A 25,378-nucleotide genomic window follows, 5' to 3' on the forward strand; every position below is an offset into this window, starting at 1 on the left:
GGGAGAGGGAGAGGGAGAGAGAGAGAGAGAGAGAAGAAGGGAAGAGGGGGGAAGAAAAGGGAAGGGAAAGGAAGGAGAGAGGGGAGGGGAAGGAAGGTCAAACCTGGAGAGAGGAAAATTAAAAAGATAACACTTTTTCCAAGAAGTAACTGGTGAATTAAAGGATTTTGCATTCTTTCCTTTCACACTGATTGAATTTTTATGCATTAAAAAAAAGAGAGAGAGGAATATGTCAAATGGGGTGGTACATGCCTGTAATCCCAGTGACTCAGGAGTCTGAGGCAGGAGAATTACAAGTTTGAGGCTAGCCCTAATAACTTAGCAAGACCCTGTCACAAAATAAAAAATAAACAGGGCTGGGGATGTAGCTCAGTGGTTAAGCACCCCGGGGTTCAATCCCTGGTAACAAAAATAAAAATAAAACAGGAAAAAAGTTTTGGGATTTTTTTTTTAAAAAGAATTTGCATAGATTAAATAAAGAAATCATTCTCCCCCAACCTTAAATTCTGTATACTTTTTTCTCACCTCCTCTATTATCTGAGTTCCATCTTCATCCCGTGTTTAAACTTTTGAGGACTTCAGTAGAAACATGTTGAAAAGAGAGAACTATCTTTGTGTGAGGTTAGATTTCTTCGACCAAAAGTTATCTTCAGGCTATGGAGTAGTAGTACTCTGATATATATGAACATACAAAGGCTGTTGGTTTCTGATACCTTCTAATTCAAAAACCCAAGGAGAGATATTTTATTTTCTCCATATATGGTCTGGACTCCGTTCCATTATGCATGTCTTGTACTTTAATCCTCATCTTATGACTCCTGTATAATAATAGCAATGACCTATTTATAAAATAGCTTGGAGAATGTTTAACTACAGGAATCTTGATTAAATTTAATAGCTCATTGTGTGTGTATGTTTATTTCAGTAAGAAAATTGTTATTAAAATAAAGGATCCTTTGAGTCCTTGAATTTGTGCCTGCTCCTGTCTAAGCGCTTTCCTTATTTTTGTGAAGTCATGTCTTGCAGTCCTCAGACTGACTCCACATCACGCCTGAGGCAACCTTCAGAAAGATTATCCAAGCAAAGAAAAAATAAAAATCTTTCCTTTGAAATAGTCTGTTAATTAAGGCAAAATTGGGCCTCTAAAGAGAGATTTCTCTCTTGACATGTAGGATGTGTGGTGGTGATGTTTTGCCTAATAATTTTGGCAGAGCCAGTCCAAGGGCAAATGAAGGGCAAAGTAAAATATGGAGGTCTGGGCCCAAGAGAAAGAAGAGAAACTTAGCAGCAGGCTAGGGGTCACCTTTTAAAAGTCAGTCTCTAGAGATGTCAACTATGTACCCCATAAGGACTTGTGCAGGGTACAGCCCCACCCTCAAGAACCCAGATGCCAATCTGAGCAGTTCCCACTGGCAGTCAGAGTCACGGACTGAGTTATGAGGCATAGAGGGGTGGGAATGGGAGGTGCAGCTTAGAAGTGGTTCATAGGCCCAATCAGACTGCAGAGCCAAGTAAAGAATGGAAACTCACTCTGCAGACTGGGTTCCAGCCAAACCGCTGGGTTTTCTCTTTTGGAAACAGGACTGGGAATAGCGTTTGAGATTCTGGAGGGGAGAGCAAGTGCCCGCAAAAAACGGTGCTGAAATGTGCATTTGGATAAAAAGAGGAGCATTTGTTCTGCTGTGCCTCACTTTGTTTTGGGGGTTGGTTGGGAACTCCTCCCGAATGAAATATTCTCTCATTTATCCTTTCATTCATTTAGTGCTTAAGGACCACCCACTACTAGGACACTAATAGCGAATGAGAATGAGATTCTGTTCTCCACAGAGTTCACTGTTCAGTGGAGATAGGGATCAACAAATATCTGTTTACAATGCAGGGAGAGATCTACAGAGGGAAGTTCAGGGTTTCTACATAAAAATACAGAAGTGGTACCTAACTCAGTGTCTCTAAATGGGTAACTAGTAAATAACCAAGTAAGGAAAGAGATTGTGGAATGAGGGACGAGGAATGTATAAATGGCTCAGCGTTTGGGTCAATGAATTTGTCTGAAAAGTCCAGAGAGAAGCACGGGGAGAAGTGGCGATGGATGACACTGCTTTTCCAAGTGGCCAGGACATGATTCTCCTAGAACTCTTTGATTTCAACATATTCTTTCTTTTCTTCTTTGGTAATTGCAGCTCCTTAAACTTAAGGGAGTTTTGGAGGTTGAATCTTCACTTGGTGTTTTCCCTGATGTTTGCAGTATGTGCACCGTACTTTGAGAATCACTAATTTAAGGCAAGCCTGTGAGGCCTAATTCTCTGTTTTTCTCCTAGGCTCCTGTTGTACATTTTCACCTTGATCATCCAGAACCTTCCACCTATAGCTTGAACCATGTTCTAGTGAACAAGAAACTAAAGCTGAGGGAGAGGTTAACCCACACCTCCATTCTTGTGGTCCCCATTATCATGTACCCCGGCTTTCCAAGAACAAAGGCGTCTCTGGCCAGGAGCCCTGGGTTAAGAACACCTTGAAACAAGAGCCCAAAGAGACTTCCATTTGTGTTCTCTCTCTAAAACTGTAGCTAATCTTTGCATGTTGCTTTTAGTTTTCTGTTTCTCCCAGACCTGGTCAGAACACCCCTACCAACCACAAACCTTTGATGAGTAAGGAAAGATATTACTGTTTATTCCTTGCAATATGTTTCTAGGTATTCACTATATTCAATTTAAGCTGGTTCTCTAAGTACCCCAGATATTGAAGCATGTTTTAGACACGGTTTGCAAAATCCTGGTAAAATGAAGCCTGTGGTATCACCATAAATATCACCTAATAAATTTACATAAGCAATTTTTATAAATATTTTTATTCCTATATTTTTAAAAATTGTTATATTTAGCCAAGCACAGTGGTTGATGTCTGTAATCCCAGGGACTTGGGAGGTTGAAGCAGGAAGATTTCAAGTTGGAGGCCAGCTTGAGCAATTTAGCATGTCTCAAAATATAAAATAAAAAGGGTCGGGATGGAGCTCTGTGATAGAGCACACCTGGGTTCAATCCCTAGTATTACACACACAAAATTAATTATTACATTTAGAGAAAGTTACACTTACCTTGCATCATGATTAGCACTGAAATGGGGAGTCCAGCAGTGGATGTGTTTACTTTCTGCCTTCATATGATTTATATTTTCATAATAAACTCCAGGAAATTATTTTGAATCAGGTGGGGATTTCTAATAGATTAATTATGGCTAAAGCTATTGATTTCTTATAATCTAGAATTGATGAAAAAATGCAAGGGAAGGTGGTTCCTAGCCACTCAAGAAGCTGAGGGAGGAGGCTGGCAAGTTTGAGGCCAGTCTCCACAATGTAACAAGACTCTGTCTAAAATTAAATAGAGGTGGGCACAGCGGTGCACTCCTGTAATCTCAGCAATTTAGGATCACAGTTCTAGGCCAGCCTGAACAGCTTAGTGAGACTATGTCTCAAAAAGAAAAAAAAAAAAAGTGCTGAGAATACACCTCAGTGGTAAAGGGCCCCTGGGTTCAATTCCCAGTATAAAACACACATACACACACACACACACACACAACTTCAGACTTATTGAGAAACTAATTCTAGCACCACCATAATCAGTCTTACTTCCAAATATAATAATAGCAGAGGTCTTGGAGTTAACAAATAATTTTAATCAGAGTTACCAGGAAACTCTATACTAAGTAGTGAATAAGAATCAGTCACAACTGGTATGTATGTACACACAGGTTTTAAATTCTGAAAGGATAAGAACATTTTATAGCTTTATTAGTCTCTTCCTACCCTTTTCTCTTGCTTGGAACTCTGGTGGACAACATAGATATTGTTTAAAAACTGATATTTATGAACAGGAGTTTGTTGTTGTTGTGTTTTTGGGTTTTTTTTCAATATCATGCTGCTTTTACTTTAGAAAACATTTTTCCCCCTGAAAAAGAAACACTGTAATTTTCTATATTTTAGAATATAAAAAAGTATTAAAATAAAAATCATCTAAAATTCCATTGTCAAAAGTGATACTGTTTGTATTTTGTTAGCCTTTCTCTTCTGTAAGAAAAAAAAGTGTTGCTAAATGGTTGCTTATATAAACTACACACACACACACATATATATAAAACAAGTAACCATTTGGATCATACTTGCTTTTGTATTTGCTTAACACATATTGAGAGTAGTTTTATTTGCTTGAGAAAAGCTGTGAATATTTTTAGAAACTCCTCTAAATTTGCTGTTGTTAAGCAAATAACTATTCCTTTATATCATTATTTTCAGTAAGCATAAGAATACTTAGATGGCAAAGTGTATTTAATTGATTGCTTAGTTATGCTTATGTAAGGCCCATATTTTACTACCATAAAAAGCACAACAGTATCATTGTTCATAGATTTTGTGGGCATTTACTTAAGCTAAATCCTGCTGGTACAATTACTAAGTCAGGATATGGGCTTTTCAAGGCTATATAAATGAATTGCAGAATTCTTTTTCACCAGAGTAGACTAGAATGCTCTCCCTCCCCAACTCCCAGCAGCATTACCTACAATCATTTTCTGTGCTCCCTGTTTGCTTTTTGAAAAGCTTATTGAATGACTTGAAGAAAATGGAGGCATTTTTAGGAAATAGGGAAAATGATCATTAATGGTGCAATATATCAGTGTCAAATAAGATTTTTACTTGAGGTAAAGCCATTTGTTTAAAAGCTCTGGATGACCTGATAATGGACTGTTGATCTGTTTTAGAAAGACAAGGATGTCCTCTTCAAAGATGGAAGAGCAAGATATTGAAATGTGTTTGATAGAGCCAACTAATTTACTTTCAGTCAGTGGAAATTTTATCCCAACTTTCTGTGTTCTTGAAAACAATCTTGGTTATTCTCATCATGGGGTCATTTGAGGTCATGGGTTATTTAGTTTAATGGGATTTGCATGGTTAGATGGGGAAGGGATTATTTCATTATGGAACTTCTTTGTGGGTAGGTTAAAAGTTACACTTAATAAAATTCATAACTTGGCATGGTTCATTTTTATTCAATTGAAAGCTATATGTTAGTGGAAGCAAATGCTTTTTCAAATGAATTCATTAGTTCACAAATAGAAATAAAAAAAATGGAGACTGTCTTGGTTGACTTGGGGGAAGCTTCAGGGTTTATTTAAAATTTATATTCATTGCTAAGAGGCAGAGTTGTTAAAAAAAGATTTGGAACTCGGGGAAGTATATACTTCAGAAATAATGTCTTTACAGTTCAATGGGGTTTTAGACTAGAAGGGCAGAGTGTTGAGAAGTAATTTCTAGATTCCATTTAATTCTGGACTTTTGTTTCCATCTTCTTTTGATTCCACTGAATGGATGTATGTGAAATGACCATTCCTTTCAAATTGGAGCCACCTCTGTTGCATTCCAGATTGTTTTGGCAATTTTCTAGACCTTATAGGAAAGATGTCCAGCTTCAGTTGGCTGCATGTACATGGTATGCTTCCTGGGGCTGCTAAAAAAAAAATCACCACAAACTAGTAGTTGAAAACAGCACCATTTTATTTTGGAGGCCAGCAGGTTGAAATCTACATGCCTCAGAACCATGTTCTCTTCAGACTCTGGCCTCCTCTACTTTCTGGTGGTCTCAACATTCCTGACATGTGACATTTAAGTCACCTTCCATTTCCTCCTTTTCTGTTACTGTCTAATCTTCTTGTATCTCCCTGATATAAGGACTCTTGTGATGGCAGCTAGGCTCTTGTGATGGCAGTTAGGACCCACTTGGAAGATGCAGGATAATGTCTCCATACAAGATCATTATCACATCTGCAAGGGTTTTTTTTTTTTTTTTTTTTTTTTAGTCCTATAAGGTAACATTCACTGCAATTTACTGCAGTTCAGGGTGTGAGCATCTTTGAGGGAGTCATTTATATAGCCTATCATATCCATGTACCTCAAATATGCCTGCTTTCATGTACTGACTTCTGTTCATTCTGAACCACAAAATTAAGCATTGTCCAGGGAGGGCAGCTGGGGAGGGGGGGCAATTGTTGACTGAAATTTGATGCAGATTGGCCTAGGAGGTTGTGTATTGGGGGGACAGGGCATGTTGACTCTATTAGTTGACCCAGCACATCTGGGATAGGTGGTTTAGTAAATCTTAAGGACCTTTTTATAGATCTAGCAACACTTTAAAAAGGTTTTTATTAGTACATCAGTTATTCATAATAGCGGGGTTTATTATGTTATAATCATACATGCAGGAAATATCAGTGCTTCCTTTCCCTCCTGCCCTCCTTCTCCCTACTCCCTTTTGCTATCCTACTACTCTTCCTTCTATTTATTTATTTATTTTTATTGGTGTTTTGCAGATATACATAAAGGTGGAATTTTCTGTGTTATGTTCATATATGTGCATAGCATAATTTTGTCAGTTTCATTCCTCAGTTCCTCCCCTTTCCAGGGCTTCTCCCTCACCCTCTCTCCCCTTCCTGTACTCCTCTGATCCTTCCTCTTTTTTGTGGGATCTGCCCCCCCCCTCTTTTTTTCCTTAGTTGGCTCTAGCTTCTACATATGAGAGGAAACACTCGACCCTTGACTTCTTGTGTCTGGCTTATTTCACTTAGCATGATGTTCTCCAGTCCCATCCATTTACCAACAAATGCCATAATTTCATTTTTCTTAATGGCTGAGTAAATGTGGTATATATACATACACACTGGATTTTTATTCAGTCATTATATATATATTTTTAAATCATCTTAGAGGTCTAGTGACACAGCAGGTATAAAGATGCAGGGTCAAGTAGCACAAAAACCTGAATGGTTGTGTCACAGGAATACAGGGAGATGAAACTCCAAACCTCGGCTCTTTTGTTCCAGTGATAGAAAAGTTAAAGTCAGACACCAAAAGCCATGCCAGAGAACTTCATTATAAGTGAAAGTAAAGATAAAGTGAAATAAAAGAAAAGTAAAAAAGTAAAAGCAAAGCAAAGCTTAAACAGAGAGGACAGGAGAGAGAGAGAGAGAGAGAGAGAGAGAGAGAGAGAGAGAGAGAGAGAGAATATGAATGGTCCATCTCTAAGCAGAGAACAAAGGAGACAAAGCTGTCTCCAAATTTATTACTGTTTGATGTTTATCAAGAGACCTGGGGACCACTTCTGCACTCTTTGCCAATCAGGTGTATTCAGCTTCTCCTTCACGTTGGATGGTGGAGTTTTTGACCTTAGTTGGTCCTCTGGAACTGTCATGGTGGCCAACCTGTTTAGGGGAGCTTCATCTACAAGTCAATCCCATGTTAATGTGGGCATTGGGGTCCATAGCTGGTCAGAAGGTACCTTAGTGCACCTGCTCTACTAAAGGACTCTTCCTTCCCAGACAAATTGAGACACTTACAGCCATAATTCCTAACTTCACATCAACCTCAGTAGACCCTGTCAAGAATAGTCCCATTAATTCTTTTTTCTTGACGTGTTTGTGTTTTATAAATAGCTCCCTTGTTTTTGTTTGTTTTCTACGGATTAACTGCTGTCATTTGATTTCTTAAGATAGTTTGAAGAAGGATCCTAAAGTAATTTAAAGAATGCTTTATGACCTTACTATGTATTTCACTGCTCATTGCTGGCTACTACCTAACAGCTGCCCCTCCTTGGTTGACTTCAGTTGAACTGGTGGGAGACCATCTTCGTGGGTGTTGTGCTTTGTGTTTATGCCGCTTATATATCTGATAGCTCAACAGCCCACCTTGGCTCCTTTGTGCTCCTTCTACTAACTCTTTGAGTGCCTCATCGTCTTTTATAGAAGGAGCTCTATGTCATTTATTATGAAATAAGGCCACTTAGGACTCCCCTGCTCTCTGGTTCCCATTCTACCAAGCTCTCTGCTGCCCAGAGTTTTTCCTCTGTAGTCAGTGCAATAACTAACCCCTTCAGTTGCATAAGACTCTAGAAACAATGAGACTATTTAAAAGCCCTTTGGCTCCCTTCCAGTAACTGCTCATGGTGTTTACACTGGAAAAGATGCCGGGCTATCTATCAATTCTTTGACTTTGTAAATCCACCTTGACGTCCTGGGTTCCTCCAAAAGGCTGCTCCCTTCCTCTGTATGGTGAGGTGGTACCCTTGAAGTGGGTGAGGAGGTAATGAAATGCCCTGTGAGTGAATCTGTACAGGGCAAGCTAGAGGATTAAAGAAGAGGAACTTTTGGCAGGGCCTAGTGAAAGCATTTTGTAATTAGCTGTGGGTGGGGATTTTGGATAATTGAAAAAAGGATATAGTTATATAGAGTGGTCAGCCCGCTGTCCGTCTCCCTGCATACCTTTAAAAGGAAGTATCTGTCCCTTTAACTTTATGTGAAGTCTGTTGAACTTCATTTGTGCCCATTTTTAAATCAGTGACCTGGATTAAACTGTTGTAAACTGTAATTGGCTGGGTCAGGCATTTTCTAATTTGTTGGTTATAGTTGTACCACCTATTTAAAACAAGCCAGAGACTGCCTCTAATGCCAAACTCAGGGAAGCATTTCAGAGATATCACAGAAAAAAGCTTTCCCTTCCCCAGTTTCAAATTGGGGGGAAAAAGAGGGGATACTTTAATATCATTTTTTCCAAAATACCTCTTACCTTGTTTTGAACCCAAAACTCTGGGGCAGGGGGCAGGAGGAGTATTCAAGTATTCCCAACTTCACTGCAGATCTCCTTTAGAGATCAGCGTCTAAATCCGTCACCCTCCAAATCCTAAATCCTTCCATCAGCCTCTGCACCTGCTAGAGTCCTTCATATAATAAGACCATTTTGATGAAATTGGTACCCAAAAGGGAGATGAATAGTTTAGTAGCAAGAATGGCAGTGATGTCTGAAAAGCATCATGTACTGGGCACTTAGGTTGATCCTGGGAGAACCAGAGCTAGACCAGTGAACAATGATGCACGTGGATAAAAGCTTTCTTTTTATCTCTGATATGAGCTTTTTATATCAGATGCCTCTTTTTGCTATTCCTTTGAAAATGAAACCAAAGAGAAAAATTTAAAGGGATGGTTGTCAAGAACGAGAACATCACAGAACACATAAAGGTCAGCAGAGGAGGGATGTTTTGCCATCGTGTTCTGTAGTCTGCCAAATAACGAGGCCATCCTTGTTGATTTATTTTATTTTGGTGCTTCGAATTAAACCCAGTGCCTCACATGTGAAACATATGTTCAACCAGTGAGCTAAAAGTCGGCCCTCACCATCTTGTTTTTTTTTTAATAATATATATTAAAAATAAATATATGTGTATATAAAATATATATGTACTAAAAAATACATATATATTTTGGTACTAGAAATTGAACCCAAGGACACTTTACCACTGAGATATCCTTGTCCCTTGTATTTTTAAATTTTATTTTATTTTTTTCTTTCTTATCATGCTTAGGGCCTCCCTAAATGGCTGAGGCTGGCCTTGAACTGGTGATCCTCCTAGGATTACAGGCATGCACCACTGAGGAGCCTGGCATCATCTTGTTTTCTAATCTGTCTTTTATGCTAACTTTTAGCTGTCCTGTAATTGTTTATTGAAGGTCCATTTTTTTCTCTGAAGATCTGTTTTACAGCATGTAATGTATAAAATGATAATTTCTCTCCAGGGTAAAAGCTTGGAAGAAAAGTTGGAGTCAGATAAAGAGAAGAGAAAACAAAAGAATGATAATTTATGGACTTATTCTGCATATTTAGAGAAAAGCCATTTCAGATACGTAAATGCAAGGTGGTAAACATTGGTTGGCCACTTGTGTTTTAACATCATACACTAATGAGATATTCTTTGTTCATTTTTAGGTCTTGAATATCATCATGGCCAAACCTTATGAATTTAACTGGCAGAAGGAAGTCCCTTCCTTTTTGCAAGAAGGAGCAGTTTTTGACAGATATGAAGAGGTAAAGAAGAGCTATTAATCTTTTCACTGAAAACATTCTAATAATTATTTAACTTAATTACGGTATTGAGCAAATATTCTTTGACAGAAGTAAGAACCTCTTGGAGATTCATAAGTTGGAATAGTTAGAGGGCAGTTATGAGGTATAATATTAATGATACTCTAATTTGTGATGCTCATCCTGTGCCACATATAATCACGACAGTCCTGTAATTTATCATCAAGTGCTCACCAAGTGCAAGACTACCTTCCAAGCACTTTGTGTGTGTTATTTGCTTAATTTCTCAACAACAACCTTCCAAGGTTGATACTGTTATTCTGGTTTTATGGATGGGTTTCATGGAGTAAGGGTTTTGCTTAAGCTTTTGGCGGCCTTTCCATATAAACCTTTCCATTTGTTAAAATGTAGCAGTGCTGGGACTTTGTGCTAGCCATTTACTTTGTTCATTTCATTGCACAGACCTTTGTGACCAAGGCTTTGCGTGCCCCTGCTTCTGTCATTTTTTATTTGTGCCCTTGCAAGGTGGCAGTGGCTCCAGGCTTCCTCCAGAGCTTGGGCTTTGACCAACAATCTGTTTAGCAGGGCAAGAGAGGTGAGGTGAAGCCTCTTTGCCTTGTAAATCTGTTGTCCTTGAGTCTGAGAGGACCAGAGGAGGGGTATGTCATGGAATTTATGTTGCCTTTAAGGTAAAGTAAAAGATAAGACTTCCTAAAACCATTTAGAGTCAGAGTTCTTTCCTTTTAAAATCAATACAATGGCTGTGCTTGGTGGTGCACGCCTGAAATCTCAGCAGTTAGAGGGGTTAAAGCAGGAGGATCACAAGTTTGAAGCCAGCCTGGGCAAATAAGCAAAACCCTGTCCCAAAATGAAAAATAAAATAAAATAAAATAAAAACAACTCTATCAGTGGTCGATAGAGCCTTCTGGGTTCAGTCTATAAATATAGTGTGGAAAAAAGGAAGGAAGGAAGGGAGGGAGGGAGGGAAAGAAGAAAAAGAAAAATATCAGTGAGATGTTTATGTGGCCTGATTAGCCAGCTGTCCCTGAGGTTGATTGTCAGATGCAGAAAGTAATTTTCTGTGAGGGGTTCTAACATGACTGAGGACTGTTGACTTGCTTTTCCCAGCATGTATCATAGAAGATGTATATCTAGTTGCTTTTATTTTTATATTTTTTTAATAGTGGACATTGAACCCAGGGACTCACATATGCTAAACAAGCACTCTACCACTGAGGCTCCTCCCCAGCCCCTTTAATTTTTTTATTTTGAGACAGAATCTTGCTAAGTTGCCCAAGCTGGCCCCAAATTTACAATCCTCCCGCCTCAGCCTTGAAGCATCTGGGTTTACAAATGCGAGCCACCACACCTGGCTTGATAGCTGCTTTTTAAGTAAACAAATTTGAGCATGCAAAAGGTGAGCAAGATGTCTTCACTGTCCTTGTATTGAAATAAAATATTAAAGAGACACCTATTCATGTATCTGAAACGTTGCCACCAACAGGAAATAAAAGCTAACTTCATTTTGCTATAAGAAGGAAGAAAATAATATGCTTCTACCTAGTCATCTTGTTCCTCATCTGTTTAAAAAGCTTTCATGACTTTCCACTCTAGGATAAAGAAAACTCCTCAATAAACTCAAGGCCTTGCATAATTTGCCTTCTATGTAATTAGTACAGAATTGTTTACCTCCAGTTTCATACACGTCCTCTCCATTAACCTTAGCAAACCACTTATAATCCCCTCATAAACTTTTCTATTACATACTTATGTATGCTACTCTCTCTCCTCCTGAGATGTTCTTTTCTTTTTCTATTTGTTCTATTTGTAACTTGTTACTGGAAAACTCCTTCTCATCCTTTAGAACCCAGATGAGAAATCTTCACTTCTGGATATATTCCTTGAGCCATCCAGCAAGAGATATCACATTTGTCCTACCACTAACCTACCTCAACACATATTTCACCTCCTTTGCATTTTATTTAATATTTCTATCTCTCCTACTATACTCTTCCTTGCTTGAAGTCAAGGACAGTATTTTACTTATCTTTCAGTAATTTATCTGTAAGTTGCTGAATGTCTGTAACTGTAAAACATTGACAATGTCTAGTGTCAAAAAGGGTTTTGCACACAATTCATTCTAAGCTTGTCTGTTTTTTGTTTTTTGTTAGTTCTTTCCCTTCCTTTCTTCCTTCTTTCCATCCTCCCTGTCTTCATGACTCACTCTCTCTTTTCTTGTTTTTTGCTGGGAATGGAACCCAGGGCTTTGCACATGCTAAGCAAACATTCTACCACTGAACTGTACCCCTGACTATTCATTTTCTGATAACTGAAATGGGAGAGACTTCTTAATAATCCTTGACAATCCCATGTGTGGATCTGATCATCAACATATTCAAAATATTGGAGTATACTGCATGAAATATTTTTAAATAAAAATGATCATGATCAATCATTATATATAGTTCACACATAATTCAAAGTAAATTATTTCCATTGGCTACTTATATTCACTATATACAACTTGGCAAGGAAGGTCAAAAACTAATTGAGAAGCATGTTCAAGTCTTTCTCCCAGGTAAACTGTATCTAGGTTGGGTATCACTGTCACCAAGATGACAGCGTATGGAAAAAAAAAAATATATATATATATTTTCCCACCCATTGCTAGGCAATAGCTGAGACCTTAAAACAAAATACAGATTAATGAGGGAAAAAAGCATACAAACTTATTTAATGTTTTGCATGACATGGGCACCTTCAGAAATGAAGATTCAGAGGATCAGGGAAACCTGGGTATACTTTTGCTTAGTCTGGTTGGATAGACATACAGAAGAATGACTGGACAAAGGGGATGTGATCAAATAATAAACTGGGAGGAACTTAACAGCTGAAGGATGTTTGTTCAGATTCTTCTCTGTGTCCCCAGGCTCTCAAAGAACATCCCCCTGCATGTAAGGAGGATCCCTCTGGGTCAGCTTGGTTTTTGTGGTTTGCTTCAGGGTAGAGGGTGGTGAGGGAAAGGCCAGAGTGACCTTCCTGCTTCTACTGTTGTTGTCTCAAATGCCAAAGTGCCATATTTTGGGATAACATCTCCTGAACCCCATCAATGGCCATATTTCTTTAGTATGAGCTGGTGTGCGACGATCTGTTCCAGAATCTGTTCAGTGACCTAAAAGATTTGCAGTTTCCTAAGACAATTTTCCAGGCTTTTGAAATCTACAAGATAGTTTTGAAAATACTGCATAGCATCTAATAATTCAGAGATCATTTGGAAAACATTAAATAAAAACACTGGCTGGGTGTCTCTCCTACTTTAATGTGTCCAAACAGAGAAAAATTACTTTTCTTTGTAAATCAAGTGAAATATGATTTGATGAACTTTGGTTCAACATTTGAATCCTTTTTTATTTCTTGTGATTCTTTTTTTGGGGGGGGGTTATTATTTGGCCTTTTGGTTTGAAATGTTATAGAAAGAGATACATTCATAAAGTTAAACTTATTTTTTTTCCGTACGCTGTCATCTTGGTGATAGTGATACCCAACCTAGGCACAGTTGATATTTAGAATATACTGGTTAGCTGTGCTTCCAAAGGCATTTGCTCTTCTTGCAGGTTCCTCTGAAAACAGGTAAAGTTAGGAGGAAGGAAACCTGGAACAAGTATTAAATGTCATGTAGCTAAGCTATCAACTTTATGGAGTGAGGTTCACCAGGATTTCAAGTAAATAAGTATTAATTTTATAAACATATTTCTTTCTATAGCATTTCAAACCAAAAGGTCAAATAATATTTCAAGCTGGTTGACGGCCAGCTTTTGTTATTTCCCAATCTTAAAACATGAAATTCATTGAAGCCAGAGCCATTCAAATATTTAGTTGTAAAAACGTAACCACAAAAGGTGTTTCTATAGTTTGTGCATAAATAGTACTAAGAGATGGCAGGTGATAGCCTGGGGAAAGAACAGGAATTAGAGAAAACAAAACCCAAGCATCCTGAGTGTCAGAGCAAAGGGACTGTCTTCTGAAGGGGCATAAGTGCAAAGCACCTATCATGTGGGTACTATATGGTAATAACTAATGTTATCATTTCACTGGACCTATCAGATGAACATTTAATTATACCCCTCATATTTGTTTTAAGAATGCAAGGAATTATTTTATGCTGTGGGTGAGCACTCACCAGATCAGGAAAAACAAGTGTTTAATGGTTACTGTTTACATATTTATTTGTTAATTAACATTATTTATTTATTTATTTGAGTGGTAGTACTGGAGATTGAACCGCAGGGCACTCAACCACTGAGCTATATCCCTGGTCCTTTTTATCTTATGAGACAGATTCTTGCTAAGTTGCCTAGGCTGGCCACAAACCTTGAATTCCTCCTGTCTGTAGTCACTGGGATTACAGGGATGCCTCACTGTGCTGGATACTTTTCTTTCTTTCTTCTTCTTCTTCTTTTTTTTTTTTTTTACATGTACTGCATTCAAGCATTATTTTGTTCTTTCTGTATTACTGAGGAATTCTTTTGAGGCAGACTGTACATATACAACATTTCAGACATTACATATACAACAGTTTGTGTTGCATGCCACTACCAAACCTGTTTTCCCCTAATCCTGCTGGAATTACAGGTTGTGTAAAGGCAAAACTATTTTTTGTGTGTGTGTGTGATCTAGTGATTGAATCCAGGGCCCTACGCATGCTAGGCAACCACTCTGCTTTCTAAGTTACTTTCATTATTAGACTCTGTTTTAGGCAGCTTTTTCATCAGTATGACCAAAAGACCTGATAAGAACAATTTAAAGGGGGAAATTTTATTTTGACTCACAGTTTTAGAGGTTCAGTCCATGGTTGGTTCACCCCATAGCTCTGGGCCCAAGGTGAGGCAGAACATCATGGGGAATGGCGTGGATGGGGAAAGAAGGTCAAAGGGCCAAGATGCAGAGAAAAAGAGCTCTGCTTACCAGGGACAAAGTACAAACCTGAAAGGCACACCCCCAGTGACCTGCTTCCTCCAGCCATACCTCAACAGCCCACAGTTACCACCTAAGTTAATCCATATCAGAGGATTAATCCCCTGATTAGGTTACAGCCCTCAGAATCTGATCATTTCCCCTCCAAATATTCTTGCCTTGTCTCACACAGGAGTTTTGGCAGACTTCTCATATCCAAACCGTAATAGTTTCCCTCTTAAGCCAAGGAAAAATATTCTAGTCCCTTCGCAATTCTGAGCCCTTTGGGCTCCTTGAACCTGAGACTCTTGTTCCATATTCTCCTGAGCTCTTCCCTCTTGTATCAGTTTATAGGGTAATATATATACTCAGACAAAATTTAAAAAGAGCTTTATCCTTAAGAAAAAGGCTCCTGTCCTAGGCCAGCATTTTCCTGGCAGAACATTCTTCAGTGTCTGACCTGATCTGAACCTGTGCTGCCCATGACAGCAGCCACTACCCAGGCTTGGCTGTTTACCCCTTGAAACGTGGCTAGTGGAACCAAGGAACTGAGCTTCATATAATTTCATTTTAATTAAATTTCAACTTACATAGCTATAGGCCTGGATGAGGTAGATAATCACCACAAACTATAACCAGGTTTAAAACTACCATCCTCCTTTCCCAAAGCAAAGAGGTCATTATCAGATCACTTCCTTGCAATCTATAGTTTTCCCCAGCCATTTCTTCTTAGTGGGAGCCAGAACAGAGATTAGGTGTTTTATTGAAGATTTACCTCTATCACCAGTCCCCTTCTCATATCACAAGTCCCAGCTCAGGCTACCTTTTCTTCTCACTCATGGGACTTGATTGTATCTGAGGTGAGCTGACAAGTCCTTTTCCAATGTCAAGTACAAAAATTACAATAAATCTTAATTAGCTTTATTTATTTATTTATTTATTTATTTGCAGTATTGGGGATTGAACCAAGGGCACTTTATCCACTGAGCTTTTCCCCCAGACCTTTATATATGTATTTTTTATTTTGAGACAGGGTCTCACTAGGTTGCTGAGGCTGGCCTCGAACTTGAGATCCTCCTGCCTTAACCTCCCGAGTTGCTGAGACCAGTTTTACTTTTGACTCTAGAAGCGGGTAACACGTCATTCCACAAAATACAATAAGGGTTCCAAGGAGCCCAGCAGATGAAGTTGTTTTTATACACAGAAATTGGATGAAGAAAACCAGAAACAAAGAATGGAAAATGAATCAGTCATTTAAAAGTTACTTTCCTAGTAAAGCCACTAGAGGAAGAGAGAAAAGTAATGGAAAAATAACTGATTGGGTAATTTCAGTCCCTTTTATTGACTTTCCTCTTTTATTCTCATTTTTAATTTTTAAGAATCACTGAATAACACACATAGAGTAAATTTTACCAAGTTTAAATACGAAGCATGATTTTTCCCGTATTTTTATTGGTGCATTATAGATATATATAGTGGGATTTTTGTTACATATTCCTACATGTACACTATATGGCAATATAATTTGGTCAGTATCATTCCCCAGTATTTTTCCTTTCCTTCTCCTTCTCTCTCCCTCTGGTCAGCATCCCTGTTTTATATAAGGATCAAAACAAAGGGAATTTCATTACCTTTCCAATTGAAAATGACCTCTCTGGGAGACTTGCCTATTATCTCTCTCTCTTGACTTCATGGAGGGTCAGTTAATAGTTTCATTTGGTGATGTGAACCATTAGTGTGAGTGACTTCATTTTGTTTCTAGTCTGGAAAATGCAGACGTTCAGTCCTTGATGTTTCTGGAACACTGGTGAAGCCTTCCTTATACATTAGCCTCCCACCTCTGCCCTACAAGCTCCTGCCTTTCACACCCACAGATGTGGAGGAAATTGGTGCTTGCAGCTGCTGCTGTGTAACCTGAAACAATTTTTGTAATTGCCAGACAGAGGATCAAAGTACAAGAGCCTAAAGAAATCCTGGCCCAGAGTGGAGCAGGCTAACTTTGGCCTCAGTACAAGGCAGTCCTGATATCAAATTGGTGCTAGAAGTGGTGGTGCATGCCTGTGATCTCAGCAATTGGAGAAGCTGAGGCAGGAGGATTGCAAATTCAAGGCCAGCCTCAGCAACTGATAGAAAATTGTGGGACACCTTGAGGAACTTGGTAAAAACCTCTAGCAGCTTACACCCCATAGGTTGTGCATCAGTGAGGCAAAGCCTTTGCCAAATATAATTCTCAAAAGACTAAAAACACAACCCTTGAAGAAAGTGTTTTGATTTAAAGGTTTATTTAACTCCTCAGTGAGGACACCAGCAGGAGGTAGAGTCAGTTGTAGGAGGACTTGAGGAAGACAAGTTTTATATAGTCAGGAAAGGAAAGCTGAAATAAGCTTTGTCAATTACATACAAAACTCGTTAATGCCCAAGAGGGCCATAAAACTATGACCTATTATGTGGTTGTCTTTTTCTACTAGACGCAAGTCATCTGCCTCTCCATGGAACCAAAAACAAATAACATCAACGACAAAGAAACATTTTCAAATTAACTGTTAAGTTCAAAGGATGTGGGCACTAACTATGATTAGCAAGTCAAAGGTGCATTTTTCTATAGATGTAATTTGTTCTTGGGTGAGTTTCATAAAACAGTGCTCCCAAGTATAACTGAAAAAAAATACATAGTAATTTTGTTATTGTATTTCCAAGTTTGGGTAATTTAATTTGTACCCAAGGTTAGAATATTGAGCTTAAAGAGTAAGAATAGAATTGTACCACTTTACTTTTATTTACACAAAAGGATACTTATGGGGCTGGGGATGTTGCTCCCTGGTACAGCACTAGCCTGGCATGCACCAGGCCCTGGATTCTAATCCCAGTACTGGAAAATAAAATAAGGAAAGAAAAAGAATATAAAGATACAGAGAAAAAAAAAATCATGGTATTTGCAGGGAAAAGGATGGAGTTGGAGAATATTATGCTAAGTGAAGTAAGCCAATCCCCCAAACCAAAGGCCAAATGTTTTCTCTGATATGAGGATGCTGATCCATATGGGGATGGGTGGGGCATGGGAGGAATGAAGGAACTTTAGATAGGGCAAAGGGGATGGAGGGGAAGGGAGGGGGCACAGGGGTAGGAAAAATGGTGGAATGAGATGGACATCATTACCCTAAGCACATGTATGAAGACTTGAATGGTGTGACTCTACTTTCTGTACAACCAGAGACATAAAAAATTGTGCTTTATATGTGTAATATGACTTAAAGTCTATGCTGTCACATATAACAAATTGGAATAAATAAATAATTTTTAAAAAACATGCATACAGAGCTGTCATCATGATAATGTTAGTTACTATTTCAACTTGTAGAATCAACCTAAAAGTAGACAAAACATTTAATTATTGTTAAAACAAAACAAAACAAAAAAATCCTAACTTTGCATTTAAAGTGAGGGTCCAGACAAATGTTGGAATGTAGAAGAGGCTGGAAAAATGCAGGAAAAACCAGAGGGTCTATATGTTCTGTGGGAGATAAGGTTAAGTGCAGGTTTCTCAGTCTGAAACTCCAGGCATGTAGCATGTGGCCCTGACACCCTCCACTTCCACCCCTTCTCTCTTCTCCACAACCATGTTGTGATGAGGAAGGTGGTGGAACGTGTGTCTTATAAGAGAGGAAGGGGCAGCAGGCTGAGGAGACTAACCCAGGGAACTTCAGAGAGGAGGTCTCTTTTGGACTGAGTCTTGACTGACAAGTTGAATAACCATTCAAAACACAGCTAAGATGAAGGCCAGGCCAAAGGTTGTGCAGGGGTCTCCGTGGTGACCAGACATTACACTAGGGGAAGTGACCTGTCCAGCTGGGGCAGAGAGTAAGTGGTGGAGGGCAGAAGCTGAAGCTGCAGAGCAGGGCACGGCTTGTACTGTAGATGGCTTTACTTTCCAGCCCAGTGCTTTGGCACTGAATCCTGAAAGCTATAAGGGAACCTTTTGCTAGGTTTTCTGCAGGGAAGGGGTAAGGCCGCGATAACGAATGCAAACAGGGCATGATGGATTCCTTGTGTCATTAGTCTGGGAGTGTAGAAGTAGGGTCGAAGGTGGGATTAAAGTGACACCAAAATTTTTCATTTTGTTTTAAATGTCCAGTTCTAGTCTGAACTAAGGTTTGAAAAGATGGCAAGACAGCCAATAATGGAACTAATTATTCACCTGTGGACAAGGGACAGTAATAGGTCAAATACATAGAGAAGTAAAGGAGTTTTTAAATATTGGAATGAATTAAAGGATCTCCCCCTCCCCACCCCACCCCCTCTCGTCCTGGGAATTGAATCCTAGGCCAAGTGCTCTACCACTGAAGTGTATTCTCAGCCCAAGGTTGGAATCTCTGGCCCAGGAAGCTGAGTGCTACAAGACAAAGATAATGCAGGATAAGGGGTACCTTCATGGAAGCACTTATGTTGTTTTTAAACCTTAAAATGGGAAAAAGCTAAAACCGAAAATGATAGGACCATTGTGTCTTCTGTAGCACCTGAGAAACATTTGCCTATAATAGAATTCACAGCAGTATGAGTTAAAAATAAGTTCAGCAGAAAGCGAATTGGTTGACCTAGTAAACCATCTAAGAGGATGAGCAAATGGGTGCCTCTTTTCCCTCCATCCTCAAGTCCCAAGGTGACTCTTGGTATCCCCATGGGATTGAAGAATGGGGTCCTCATGGTCTTCTTCACTCAACCTCACAAGCCTGAGGCCCTGGGTTTGATCCTCAGCACCACATTAAAAAGAAAGAAAGGAAGGAAATAAGGAAGGTTGGGAGGGAGGGAGGAAGGAAAAAAATATATATATATATGAATGAAGAGGGGTTTATGCCAAACAGTTATTTTAGATTTTTATAGCAAGATTTTATGGTGAGTTACCCTAATTCTTATCTTAGGAATATGAGATCAACTCAAGACTGAGGTTTGGGCCCCAGTCAGTTTCCTAAATCTCTGCAACCCTGCCCCGTGTCTGCATATTAGTATCACCTGGAGAGCTTTTACAAATACTGATATCTGCTTTCTCCTGAGATATTATCTAATTGCTCTGGTTTGGAGCTGAGGCATTATTTAAAAAAAAAAGAAAAATCTGTATAGGCAATCTTAATATCAGTTAAGGTTGAGAACTGTTGGATTAAAGGATTATCTGTTAGAAAATGGTTTATGCTAATCTAAGAGTAAGTTATTGATCACTCCTAGGTGGGAAATGATATTGAGGATTTATCTGGTTGAATTGAAAGTCTGTTCATGGCCCCCTACAGTGGTGCACCCCTGTAAACCTAAGGACTCAAGAGGCTGAGGCAGGAGGATCTCTAGTTCGAGTCCAGCCTGGGCAACTTAGTAAAACTCACATGCCTCAAAATAACAAATACAAGGAACGGGGACTTAGTTCAGTGTTAGGACATTTGCTACATGTGGGAGGCCCTGGTTGGATCCCCAGCACTACCAAAAAAAGTCTGTTTATGCAGAAAGGTTTGAACAAATAAATAAATAAAAATATTCACAGAATATTATAATTAGGGGTACCAATGCATTTTTAAATATTTATGTCTGTATATCACACATGATATTGCACATGAATTATTTTGTTAAAGTTATTATGCTACCACAAACTATAATTACAGCTTAGCAATGTTAAATAATATTGAGTTCAATGGACCCTTAAGTGACTCAGATATGCACTTTGTTTTATCAAAGGCAGCGTTATTTACATCCGTTTATAATTATAAGGTACTGAAAGAACAAAATGCAGTTTTCTAGGTAAAATTTAAAGTAGGTTAGAAAATATAGAAGGGTTTTGTTGTTGTTGTTGAATGCATTGTCCATTACAGCTAAGATGAGACATATTCACTTAACCGGTAGTGCCAGCTGCTGTTCAACACGGCCAAGATAAACAAGATATCAGTGACCAAGACCAAGTCTCAGTCCTTGAGGATTTTACAGTCCCATGGCAGGAGATGGGCAGTAAATCCATGAGCATAGCGATGAGCCAACAAATTCCTAATGATGTTCAATATAATGACACAGGAGTGAGCAGAGAGGCAGACACTGAAGAGTAGGGGAGGGGCAGTGGTGTGAGTTAGGTGGTCAGGGAAGCCTTTATTCTAGAGGCAACACTTAATGTGACTGTGAATGGGAAGGAGGAACCAAACTGGCCAAGAACTAAGGGAAAAGCATCCTAAGACATGGAACCAATAGGTACAACACACTGAGGCAAGAAGAAATTGATATGTTCAAAGAGCAGGACTGAGGTCTGGAGTGGGCATCACGAGCAGGGCCATCATCAAAAGAGACGTGGGCAGAAGTTTCTATGCTCTAGAGCACAGTTCCCTTTCTCCCCAAACCCCACCTCCTTCCATACTTTGTAATGGGGATTGAACCCTGGCACACTTTACCACTGAGCTACATTCCCCAGTTCCTTTTATTTTATTTTTTATTTTAAGACAGAGTCCCCTTAAATGGCCCAGGCTGCCTTGCAACTTGCAACCTCCTGCCTCAACCTCCAAAATTGCTGGGATTTTAGGTGTGCTCCATCATGCCCAGCTTCAAAGCAGAGTTCTCAACATGAGGTCCTCAAACCGGCATCATCAGCACCACCTAGAATTGTAATAGAAATGCAAAGTCTTAGAACCATACCACAGCCCTACAGAATCAGAAGCTCCAGGGATGGGCCAGCCACGTAGGTTTTAACAAGCCCTTCAAAGAAGTTCAGTGTGCACTCAAGTATGAGAACAAATGGGGTAGAACCAGGCCTAGGAGCTTGAATTTTATTCTGAATGCTATCTACAGAAGGCCAATTTCAACAGGGATTGAATCGTCTGATATACATTTTGGAGACAGTTATACTGGTAACTGTATGGAGAATGATTTGTAAGGATGGAAGGTATTAGCTTTCGGTCACTGTAACAAAGTATCTGAAGTAATTAACTTATAAAGAGAAAAGTTTTACTTTGGTTCACTGTTTTGGATATTGCAGTCCAAAATCAGATGGACCCATCACTTTTGGGCCTCTGATGGGGCTGTCAGATGGCAATGATGTGGAGCATATAGCAGAGCAAAGCCCTTCTCCTAGAGGTTGGGAAGCCAAAAAAGAGAGAGCAGGACAGTTCCAGAGTCCCACAGGCCCCTTTGAGGATATACTCCTAATGATGGAAGGGTCTACTACTAAGGCTCTCCTCCAGGAGTCGCCACCATCTCCCACTAGTGCCACCCTGGGGACCAAACCTTTAATCCATGGGCCTTTCAGGGTCATTCAAGGTCCAAACCTTAACAGGGAGCGAACACCAGGACTGGAAGGAAGGTGAACTGGAGTCTTTGTCCTTCCACTTGCTGGCTGGGTCTCTGCAGGCAGTTTATTTGTGAGCTGGGATCTTGCTGTGTTGCCTAGGCCAGACTCAAGCTCATGGGTTTGATTGACCCTCCATCTTCAGTCTTCCGAGCAGTTGGAGCTGCAGGTGTACACTGCCACACCCAGCCCCCAAAATATATCTTTTTTTTTTTTTTAACAGAGCTGGGTATTGAACCCAGGGCCTTGCCCATGCGAGACAAGCTCTCGACATCCCTACCCCTCACAAGCCATTTTCTTAACATTTCTGAACTAGAAAACAGGTGCTGTGAAGGCAGGTGGGTCAGGAGAGCATCTTTTTTTTTTTTAACCTATCAATTTTGGTTTTGTACCCACCTGCCTTCTGTTAACCTTCATCCACATTTCTCATCATCACAGCCGTGTGGCTTCTTCCTCATGTGATAAGAAAGCTATGGCCAGGCACCAGGCATTATATCAGTTGGCTTGGCCTGAAGGAGCAAGAGCTGGCGTCAGCCAGGCTTTTATAAAAACACGGAGGCCCATTCCTTCCTCCACATCAGCCCTTGAAATAACAGTGCTGATAATGTTATCTGGGTTCTCATACCCCGAAGCTGAGAGCTCATTGTCATCCAAGCATGAGAACTTTAAGGAAAGGTTTTGTGGTTTAGAAAGTTCCGGAAAGTAAGCAGACTTGAAGACAATAGCCTTTGGTTTAGTCATGACCCTGACATTTACCAGTATGACCTTGAACCAGTCCGTTCACCTGTCTGAGCATCAGTCTCACCTCATATGGGAACAGTGCCAAAGGGTCCTTTGAGAAGAGTGAGTCACCCTGCATGTGGAGGCCTCTTCGAAGCGAAGAATCCAACATGGCTGACACCATATCTGTTTTGTGTTCCAGGTGCTCTCCCTGAGTAAATAAAATATTCCACCTGTAAGTTGGGAACACTGTTAGAAACTGTAAAGAGCTTTTGGTAGTCAGCTCTGAGCACTAAGCCTTCTAATAATCATGCTAGTATTTCCGGTACTAAGTGGCTTTTGGCCTCTCCCCACTTTGATTCTCTGCCTTCATTCAGATGAGGTGTTAGTCATTTAACAGAAGTGCACCATCCTGGGTTTTTGCCACACAGGTTCCTGATACCCTTGTGCTCCTGTGTGGGTGAGGTTAGAAGAGCAGTTTAAAATCACAAAGTTTATAGACCTCCCCCCCCAATCCCTATTCCTTTTAGTGCATGAGCTAAAGAATGAAGAGCCACTTTTGATGACAAGGAAGGGCTGCCTTGACTGGAGCAATGAGAACGTGCAAGTTGAGTGACATGTGTGGCAACAAGTGATAAGTCAAACAGATGGATGTCCTGTAATTCAAAGGGAGAAATCTTAACGTATTGGAATGAGCAGAGATGGTTCCCTATGGAGGGATTAGCAGACCTCGGTCTTGACTGGCTGTATGGTGGAGTTACAGGGAGGCAAAGGGCAACAGTGAGCCTGGGGATGGCCCACCGGGAGCCATAATCTCAAATCAGAACGGAGCCATAAAGATGGAAGTTAACGGAAGGAATGAGCATATGCTAAGAATGAAAAGAGACAAGGGTTTACACAGACTCAGTTGTTAGAAGGGACATCAGTAGAATAGAACTGAGGGACCAAAGGGGAGAGAGGAAGGGAGGGAAAGGGGAAGAACTGGAGAATGAAGTTGACTAGATTGTGCTGCATGCAGATATGAATACATATCACAATGCACTTCAATTTTTATATAACTATAATGCACCAATTAAAAAAAATACACAGCTAGGTGGCATGCCTGTAATTCCAGTGGCTCAGGAGGCTTATTGTGAGTTCAAAGCCAGCCTCAAGAACTGCGAGGTGCCAAGCAACTCACCGAGACCCTGTCTCTAAATATTAAAGTACAAAAGGGCTGTAAGTGTGACTCAGTGGTTGATGCCCTTGATGAGTTCAATCCCTAGTACCAAACAAGTAAGTAAATAAATAAAAGACCAATAGATTACAGAAAGGGAATCAGGGGAGGGAGGAGGAGAGAGAAAGAGGAAGTACTTCAGATTAAAATGAAGCAAACTGTTATATGCATTTATGAATATATGTCAAAATGCACCCCACTTTTAATGTGTAACTGAAATGCACAAATTTAATAAAAGAAAAAAAAGGCTCCATGATTGTCAATAATTGCATCAACTTCTGCTACTTAATAAGCCACTCCAAAGCTTATGACTTCAGACAGCAACATTTATGTGGTCCATGATCCTGAGTGTCAGCTTCTGGGCTGGGCTCACTTGGACACACTTGAGGGTTTTCTGGGTCACCTGTCAACTGTCTCACCTCCACAGCACCCACCCAATTTCTCATCTTTCTCCAAGCCAGAAGGGCTCGTTCTTTCTTGGGTGCAGCCTATTTCCAGCACATTCTGTAGGTCACAGCAAGTCACAAAGCAATCCAGACTCAAGCAGTAGGGAAGCACATTCTGCTGCTTGATGGGAAATGGGAAGTCCCATTGCAAGATGTGTGGATGCAGGGAGGTGGCAGGATCACGGCCGTGTTTGCGAGTAGCCTCAGTTCTGTTATGTGCTCCTATGCAATAGGTCAAGTGAAAAAGCACAGAGCAGGTTCAACACAGTTATTCTAGAAAGCACCACATATTGCATATTTTGGGTTTTGCCTACCTGGCAGTCACAACTACCACCCTTTGTCATTAGAGCACAAAGGCGCCTTGGAACATAAGCAATATGTAAGTAAATGAATGGACTCTGTTCCAGTAAAATTGTAGATTCAGAAACAGGTGGCGGACTGGATTGGACCATCAGGCAGTAGTTCCTTCCATCTGACTCAGAGGACAAATGATGCTACACAGAAAGGAATAACAAATTAGTTCTGATGATGATGACCGAATAATTTCAGTTTCAATTAATTATTTCTAGTGCTTGTGTTATTTGTTCTTGTATTTTTGATTTCGTCACCCTCCATTTCTTTTCCTTTACTCAAAAGATTGTTACACGGGCTTTTGCTGCATTAACAGAGTGTTTTTGTGTTTGTTTTCTTTGCTCTCGCTTTTCTCTTTCTTTCCTCTCTGTGGTGTTACCTTGGGTTTGCTTTTCTTCCTTTCTTCACCAAGGTGGAAGGTAATTCTATATCTCGGAAGAGCAGAAGCATCTGACTCATGAAATAGTGTCTGAGTCAGTCTCATGGAAAACTCT

General features: G+C 39.8%; 1 protein-coding gene across 5 annotated transcripts in view; it reads left to right on the forward strand.

The window, feature by feature from the left end:
* LOC125619047 (1-phosphatidylinositol 4,5-bisphosphate phosphodiesterase beta-4-like) overlaps positions 1-25,378 on the forward strand; it is a 288,730-nt gene that overhangs the window by 209,800 nt on the left and 53,552 nt on the right. For all 5 annotated transcript variants that reach the window (XM_048811303.1, XM_048811300.1, XM_048811299.1 and 2 more), the window contains one exon: positions 9,800-9,898. In XM_048811303.1, the coding sequence (XP_048667260.1) occupies positions 9,815-9,898 (84 nt within the window). In that variant the 5' untranslated portion in view covers positions 9,800-9,814. The remainder of the gene's footprint in view (positions 1-9,799; positions 9,899-25,378) is intronic.

The sequence above is a fragment of the Marmota marmota genome, unplaced genomic scaffold (genome assembly GCF_001458135.2).
Source record: "Marmota marmota marmota unplaced genomic scaffold, marMar, whole genome shotgun sequence".
NCBI lineage: Eukaryota > Metazoa > Chordata > Mammalia > Rodentia > Sciuridae > Marmota > Marmota marmota.